The sequence below is a fragment of the Nannospalax galili genome, unplaced genomic scaffold (assembly GCF_000622305.1).
Source record: "Nannospalax galili isolate Female #2095 unplaced genomic scaffold, S.galili_v1.0 scaffold1585, whole genome shotgun sequence".
Classification (NCBI taxonomy): Eukaryota; Metazoa; Chordata; class Mammalia; order Rodentia; family Spalacidae; genus Nannospalax; species Nannospalax galili.
In genome coordinates this window covers 357,672-366,527 of record NW_008353737.1, presented here as the reverse complement: position 1 = coordinate 366,527, position 8,856 = coordinate 357,672, and the positions used below count along the sequence as shown (strand labels likewise).

The following is an 8,856-nucleotide window of genomic DNA, read 5'->3' as shown; positions in this document are numbered from 1 at the left end:
TTATGAACTGTTTTTCTCTTTTAAATCTCTGGTTGGTTGGTTGGTTGGTTGTTTAGGTTGGTTGGTTGGTTGGTTGGTTGGTTTTGTTGCTGTTGTTTTGACAGGGACTCCCTAGTTCCAGCCTGCCTAGAAGTCACTGTGTGGACCAGGCTAGCCTTTATCTCACAGAGATCTGGCTGCCTTTGCCTCCTGAGGGCTGCGATTAAAGGCCATTGCCACCACACTACAGGTTCTTTTTCCCTTTTTTTAAAAAAAAGTTTTTTGATTTACTTACTTTTATTTTATGTGTATGAATGTTATGCCTGCATGTATGTAAGTGCACCCATGTCATGCAGTACCTGCAGAAGATAGAAGAGGGAGTTGGATCCCCTGGAACTGGAGTTACGGATGATTAACTGCCATGTGGGTGCAGTGATTCAAACCCGGGTCTTCTGCAAGAACAGCCAGTGCTCTTAACTGCTGAGCCATCTCTACAGCCCCATGTCCCTTTTGAAATTTATTTAAATTTATTTTTAAATTTTATTTATTTATTTATTTATTTAATTTTTGGTCTTTTTGAGACATGTTCTCCCTTGTAGCCCCAGTTGGCCTGGAACTCACTATGTAAACCAGGCTGGCCTTGAACTCAGAGATCCACCTGCCTCTGCCTCCCGAGTGCTGAGATTAAAGGCATGTGCCACCACGCCTGACTTTTTAAAAAATTTTTATTTATTATTTTTTATATGTATGAGTGTATTGCTTGTATGTAAGTGCATTCATGTCGTTGCAATGCTGCAGAGGTCAGAAGGTGTCAGATCCCCTGGACCTGGAGTTATGAATGGTTGTTAGCTGCCATGTAGGTAATTGGGAATTCAAACTTGGATCTTCTGCAAGAACAGCCAGTGCTCTGAACTGCTAAGCCATCTCTCCAGCCCTATTTTTTTCCCTTTTAATAAAAAGTACTTTGTTACAGAATTCTCAGGGAAGGTTAGTCTGGGTTTTAGCCACAGCCCTCAGTCATATCTAGGCTTAATCTTTAGATCAACTTAATCTTTCTCTGATCATTGCTTTTTGGTTTCTTTGTATGCTACATACAAACTGTTCTTTTAGACTGAATTCATTAAGGCTTAGTGTGATATAACTAAGGATATGTAATATAACTTAATTTTTGTGCCAACAGGTGAAGCAAAAAATTTATTGCCATATCTGGGACCCAACAAAATGAGAGATTGTTTCTGTACTATAAATTTGGACCAAGAAGAAGTTTATCGTACCCAAGTTGTTGAAAAATCTTTAAGGTTGGTAGAAATATTGGAAATTATCTTTCGTAAGATACATTTTCATAATTTTGTATATTTAAGAGTTCAAAGGAGACTTGAGGGTTAATTGAGGTGAACTGTTTCTTGGGCTTTTTAGCAGTAGCTTTGACAAGTGATCATGTGGCATTTGTTTGATAATGTTCCAGTGACCAAGGAGTTCACTGCTTCCTAAGCAGTCTGCTTGGTCTTTGAACTATTCTCACTCTTAGACAGTGCTTTAATGATTATTAAAATGACATCCTACTGTATGCCAAGTGTTTGCTGGGTTCTGTTTATGTCCACGAGAATGACATAGATGCAGAGCTTGCTTTTATGTGGCTTTGCATTGCCTCAGAATGTATTTTTTTTCTTAGCTCTTCCTAGCTCTATCCCTTGGGTTTCTGGGGAACAAGTTTAGTCTTTCACATGATACTCTTTCAAGTTCTTGAAAACAACTATCATAATACTTTAGTCTGTTCTCTAGGCTAAATTTTGCCTATTTGTTTGAACTTTTCTCAAAGCATATCATTATTTTATTTCTCCAAAAAATAAATTTGTTTTTAAAGATCTTAGAAGTTGGGCCTAGAGAGATTGCTCAGTTGGTAAAGAGCTTGTCACACAAGCATGAGGACTTGAGTTAGATCCCAGCACCCATATGAGAAAGCCAGGTGCAATGGCACCTGTCTGTAATCCCAGAGCTTGGTATGTCAAGACATGAGTTTGATGGGGGCTCAGTGACCAGCCAGTCTAGCCAAATTAACAAACTCCAGATTCAATGATAGACCCTGTCTCAAAATTAAGGTAGAAAGTGAGTAAAAAACCCAGCATTCACCTCTGGCCTAGACACACACACACACACACACACACACACACACACACTTGCATACTCACAAGACTGTATACACATACACACAAGTTTCTACAAGTTACATATTAGTATATTATCAGGAAGTGAACCCCTAGGTAGACTTTTCATCCTTTAAAGTGTAATTTCACTTGTAGAATAGCATAGTAAATTCTTGTTGCCTTCTCTGCCTTGCAGCAGTATTGGTGCTGATGTAAAGCTGTTCTGAAAGGATATAGTCTTCTTCAGAGACAAGCCAAAATAGGAGTTATGAGAGTTGTAGAAACAGACATGTGGTGAATGAAATATTGTGTGTCATGATTTGTATTTCAGACCAGTTGAATTTTTAGGATACATTTTAGTACCTTTTGTTTTCTTTATACTTTGTGTTTTAAATAACATACAAATCTAGTTTTGGCTCCTAACCAACCTTGTCTAGTTTTTTTTTTTTTTTTTTTTTTTTTTCCCAAATGTGTTGATAATTTATTAAATAAAGACTGGGCAATCAAATGTGAAGCTTAAATTGTTAAGATTGGGTACTATAGTGATACAAATAACTTAGTAATTCTCATGTTCTTATTTGGCTCTGTGTGTGCTTTAAAAATATTTAAATGTACACGTGTTTATTTATAAAGGAAATTCTCTTTAATAATTGTTCATAAAATAACACACAGGAAAGAAGTAATTATACATGTCATCTTTGCCTAGTAATTGTTTTTATATTAGTTTCGCTCTTGAGGCTTCTTAGAACACACTAGTTACTTTGACAGACCAGCTTTAAGAAGTTTGTTTTGGAGGCCAACAAGGTGGCTCAGCATGTAAAATTCTTGCCTTGCAAGCTTGATGACTTGAGTTCAGTCCTCACAATCCACAGAAATGGAAGGAGAAAACCAACTCCACAAAGTTATCCTTGGACCTCCACACACATGCTGTGTAGCATGAGTGCTCCCACATACACATCATGCACACACAATACTGATACAGTTTTTTTTAAAGTTTGAGTTTCATTTGAAGCGAAAAATATAGTATAAAGTTGAATAGATTTTATGACAACAGAACAGCTGAGTCACCCATGTTCTGGATAATGTCAGAAATTGCTTCTCTCAGAGTATTTTACTTTGCATTTCAACTTCTTGTTTAGTTATATGACATTGTAACAGTATTGCATTTCATGATCCTGTTTTTTTAAATCAGTCCTCCTAAGACTAGGATCTGCAAATAACAGAAAGCTCCCTTGTCCCCAGTATATATTCAGCACAGAGGCAAAGTCACTGCCATGTACAACCTGGGACCTCTGGGAAGTGGTTGTGGGGAATGCGACCACTCAGAGAAGGCTGAAACTGCTGCTCAGCATCATGATCATATTTTTAAAGATTTTTTTTTGTTGTTTTTTAAACATTCTCAAGAAAGAAGTACCCTTGACAAAATATATCCATTAGTATTTCATAGATTCATGTTTTCACAGCACTGAAATATAACACAATAGTGTTCATAAAATAAGCTTATAAAACAAGTTGTTTCATAGGAGAAAATCTTTGATATTTAGGGAAAACAAAGATTTTTTCCTTAAAGATGCAAAATCTATGAATTATATTTTGGGGGGGTCATAAAAAATAGGGACTCCCACAGGGCATGGTAGCACACCTGTAATCCTAGCACTCGGGGTAGGTAGAGGTAAGATTGCTGCAAGTCTAGGGCCGGCCTGGTCTATATATTGAGTTCCAGGCCAGTCTGGGCTATAGAGTGAGACCCTGTCTCAAAAAGAAAAGAAAAAGTTGAGGTTCCTGTTCTTCAAAAGTCACTATCACAGTTTAAAACTATTTTCTCTTACTGTGAACATAAACATAATCTGTAATGATAGAAATTCCACTAGTTGACTTATCAGTATGGTAGGGCGATTACAGAGGGAGACAAGGGAAATTTCTGGAAGATAAATTTTATTTTTATTTATTTTTAAATTTGTTCTTGACAATTCCATACATGCATATATATTTTTAAATTGTGTTTGCCCCATTACCCTCCCTTATCAACCCTTCCCACACCCACTGAACCCTTTTCCAACAAGATCTCTTCTCTGTGTGTGTGTGTGAAAACCACTGAGTTTAATTAGGGTTGCTCACATTAATATGGGTAGAAGGTTATTTACTGGAACATGGGCTAGAACACTGAAGAAAATCATTTCCCCTTCCCCAGCAGCCATTAACTGCCAGTGTACCCTCTGGAAGGGTTGGGGTCTTCCAACCCCTCCTCCTGCCCTCCAATCCCTGAACCTTGGTAGGGGTGATATAGGTGTCCCATATAGAGCTGAGCACTCAACAGTTACTTACTCTCAGTGCTTTGACCAGTTATGAGTCTCTGCATTAACCACTGCCCACTCCAAAAAGAAGGTTCTCTGACCAGAGCTGAGAGCAGCACTAATCAATCACAGGAGCAAATTGCAGTTCTGCACAGTATAAGGTAGGAGTCAGGGGGAAACTGGAGGCAGGTGCCATGAATGTTTTACATCACATTATAAATGTCACATTCACTAGAATAGGTAAATTAAAAGGGCTATCAGTCCTGAGATGTAGGATAACTGGAATACTCATTTATTTCTGGGACTTGTCAAATGTTAAAACCATTAGGAAAGTTCTTTATAACTTGAAATTTAACATATCTTTTCCTCTCCCTCCCTCCTTCCCTCCTTCCATCCTTCCCTCCCTCCCTCCCTCAGCAGTTTACCCCTATGCCAGGCCCTCTGTGCTTTTGATGAGGGGCTTTGGCTATTCATCTCTGTTCCAGTTGAAATGTCCTTTTTCTGGTGCTATCTCTTATGCATGAGGCAAGGGAGGCAGCTGATCTCAAAGACCCCTGGCCCATGAGACATCCCTCCCTCCTTCCCTCCTTCCATCCTTCCCTCCCTCCCTCCCTCAGCAGTTTACCCCTATGCCAGGCCCTCTGTGCTTTTGATGAGGGGCTTTGGCTATTCATCTCTGTTCCAGTTGAAATGTCCTTTTTCTGGTGCTATCTCTTATGCATGAGGCAAGGGAGGCAGCTGATCTCAAAGACCCCTGGCCCATGAGACAGGGTATCCCTGGCCACAGCTGTCCTGGATTCACTATGGCGACCAGGCTGGCTTTGAACTCACAGAGATCCTCCTGCCTCTGCCTCCTGAGTGCTGGGATTAAAGGTGTGTGCTGCCATTCCTGGCTAATTTTATTAATTTTTATCGAAAGTGATATTATTTGAGTGTTAATGGTTTTATTTTAGTAGTGATAATGAATTGTTTAATAGTAATAATAAATTATGTAATATTTGACATAATGAGCTTTCTCTTTTCTCTCTAGCCCATTTTTCAGTGAAGAATTTTACTTTGAAATTCCAAGAACTTTCCAATATTTGTCTTTTTATATTTATGATAAGAATGTTTTACAAAGAGATCTTCGTATAGGTGGGTACTATTCATAATTATTTTTAATTACGACATTGGTATTAAATTCATTCTTAAAGTAGGAGGTGTTGTTTTAAACTGTAGAATAATATAGCTCAACATTTCTAATCCTTTTCTCTAGACTTCATGTTCATTTGATTTTTAATTTGCGTGTTCAGCTGTGGACAGGCTTTTGCTGTTCCCCTGGTCAAGTCTAATGTTTCCATCCTACCCATGATCCCCTTTCCATGATACTCATTAAGCTTGTTCCTTAATCTGTCATTTAATATCTAGATTTTCTAGATCAGTGTGGTATTTAAGAAGGTAGAGGTGGGGCTAAAGTGATTACTCAGCAGTTAAGAGCACTGGCTGGTCTTGCAGAGGACCCAGGTTCAGTTCCCAGAACCCACATGGCAGCTAACAACTGTTTGTAACTCCAGGTCCTGGGGATCTAATGCCCTTTTCTGGCTTCCTCAGGCACTGCACAACAGGGGTGCACTAACATTCAGGCATAACACTCACACACATAAAAAATAATTTTTTTAAAGTCCCAAATCTGAAATACTCCAAAACTTTTTAAATGTTGTGTGGATACTCAGAATATCTCATACTTCAGAGCCTTTTGGATTCCATCTCTTCTGAATTAGGGATGTTCAACCTGTATTTTAATAGAGTATGTTCTGGAGGTGTGACCATTATGTCTAGGGATCATAGAAGCAAGAACAGTGCATTCTGTTTAATGAGCGATTAACATGCCACCTATGTAGGAAAAGGAAGAACAGTAGCAGGATACTAGGAATGAACAGACCCAGGAGGAAAAGTGAATGCTGTTTGGGGTGCATCTAATGGAATATTACTTAAGAGAACAGTGATAAAGTGTGGCTGGGAATATAAATTGGAGTCAAGCTTTAGTAGACCTTTACAAACATTGTAAATTTCAACAACTATGAAGTTTGAACCATTAAGAATATAGCCAGGCGTGGTGGTGCACGCCTTTAATCCTAGCATTCGGGAGGCAGAGGCAGGTGGATCTCTGTGAGTTCAAGGCCAACCTGGTCTACATAGTGAGTTCCAGGACAGCTGGGACTACAGAGAGACCTGTCTTAAAAATAACCCGCCCCCCAAAAAGAAAGAATATAGTGCCTGTATATATAGTTCTGTGGTTGTATATCCATATACTTTATATGATCTTTATTTGTTGAGTTTATAGTTTAGAAATTGTCAGTAGGAAGCTGTGGTTTAGAATAGGGTGATTGGGGACTGGAGAGGTGGCTCAGTGGTTAAGAGCACTGACTGCTCTTGCAGAGGACCCAGGTTCGATTCCCAGCACCCACATGGCAGCTGCGAACCATCCTTAACTCCAGTTCCAGGGGAATCCGAAGCCCTCTTCTGACCTCTGAGGTATTGCACGACATGGGTGTACTCACATACATACAGGCAATACACTCATATACATAAAATGAACATAATAATAATAAAAAAAAGAATAGGGTGATTGGTGATTGGGGCATTGGAAGCAAGGCTAGTACTTCCTGCAAGATGAATAGGGCAGTGGAAGTGCCAATGAAAAGAATGTGCTTCAGAGGCTTCAAGTAGGACTTAGCAGTCAAGGGGATAGAAGAGATGTGAGAAGAGGCATTATTTCTGTGGCTGTTAGTAACTCAGGTAGGAAACACTGGAAGAACATTCAATTAAAACATAGTAAATAAAAATTTATTTTTAATGTATTTTTTATTGAATTTTTGTGGATTTCATACAATACATTTTGGTCATATTTAGACCTTCCCTATCTGCACCCCCCCCCATAACCTGCCCACAGGATTTCATACATTCTGTCATATATGCTAAGGCCTATCAAGTCAAGTTTGTGTACTCAGCTGTTTCTTGGTGTGAGTTCATCCATTGGGGCCTGCTCAGCCTATCTAGCATCATTCCCTTAAAGAAGATCAATTGTTCTTACCCAGCAGTTATCAGGTGCCAATAGCAGCTCAGTTTGGGGCCTCCTCTCCATTACCTTAGTTTTCTGCTGGTTTTTATGTGATTGAGTTTGCATGGGTCTTGCACATGCTGCCACCATTACTGTAAGTTCATATGAGCAAGTTCCCAGGAGCCTGTAAGACTCTGTTTTCTTATGGTCATGCACCACCCCTTGGCTCTTAAAATTTTTCTGCCCACTCTCCTGCAGTGGTCCCTGAACCTGGGTGGGTGAGGTTTAATACAGGAGTCCTATCTAGGGATACACTCTCTGCAGTCACTTATTCTCTGCGCTTTGGCCAGTTGTGGCTATCTGAATTCATCACCCTCTGTTGCATGAGGAGGCTTCACTGATGAGAGTTGAGAGATGCATTAGTATTCTCTCTACCACTTGTTCCACTATGTTCCCTTAGCCTTAGGTGTAGAGGCTCCATTGTTGATGTGTCACTTAGGGTTAGGCATCTCACAAACACTTATTCTTTGTGTGTGACCAGTTTGTGGAACTCTTTACTAGACTTCATCTATTGCAAAAGAAGCTTCTTTGATCATTCAATTTTGAGGGACATGCTAAAAGGGGAAAAGAGACTTTGGTTTCCAACAAATTAAATTTGTGTTACCTGAAAACTTGCAAACTGTTCTGGAATGAACAGAATTAACTGGGAGCCAATAAGGAGGGTTTTAGGTATAGTGACCTCAGTGAACATGAGGAAGTGAGAAAAGGAATAGGAGAGATTAATATCTATCACAGAAGATATTGATCTTTTAATGTTAGAGAGGTAGATGAATTGGATGGGGGTGCTGGTTAGCAGCAGCAGTACTTGAGAACATAACTTTGATTATTAATCTTGTTAAGATGCTCAATGTTTTTTATTACACATAGTATAGCCTTCATATAGTATTTTTTTCTTTAGATTTATTTATTTTTGTTTTATGGGTATGAATATTTGTTTGCATGTATGGATGTGCACCGTGTGTGTACCTGGTGCCTTTGAAAGCCAGAAGAAGGGCCATTAGATGTCATGAAGGCCAGAAGAGGGTATTTAATCCCTTGAAACTGGAGTTACAGACATAGTTATGTGTTGCCATGTGGGTACTGGGAACTGAACTGGGGTCCTCTATAAGAGTAGCAAAGAACTCTTAACCATTGAACCATCTCTCTAGCCCCCCCATACAGTATCTTTTGAAAAGGCCTTTCATAGTTACTTGAGATAATTTCCCAAAAGTTGTCTTTGATCTTTGCTTATTTTTAAGGTAAAAATAAGCAAGCATGGAGGCTCACACCTATAATCTGAATTCTTGGGAGGCTAAGGCATGAAGATTACTATGACTTGAGGCTAGCTTGGGTTATAGAG

General features: G+C 39.2%; 1 protein-coding gene across 2 annotated transcripts in view; it reads left to right on the top strand.

Moving 5' to 3' along the window:
- Rasa2 (RAS p21 protein activator 2) overlaps positions 1 to 8,856 on the top strand; it is a 123,402-nt gene that overhangs the window by 18,232 nt on the left and 96,314 nt on the right. For both annotated transcript variants that reach the window (XM_008850877.3, XM_008850876.3), the window contains exons 2-3: positions 1,160 to 1,277; positions 5,448 to 5,551. In XM_008850877.3, coding sequence (XP_008849099.1) covers positions 1,160 to 1,277; positions 5,448 to 5,551 — 222 coding nt within the window. The remainder of the gene's footprint in view (positions 1 to 1,159; positions 1,278 to 5,447; positions 5,552 to 8,856) is intronic.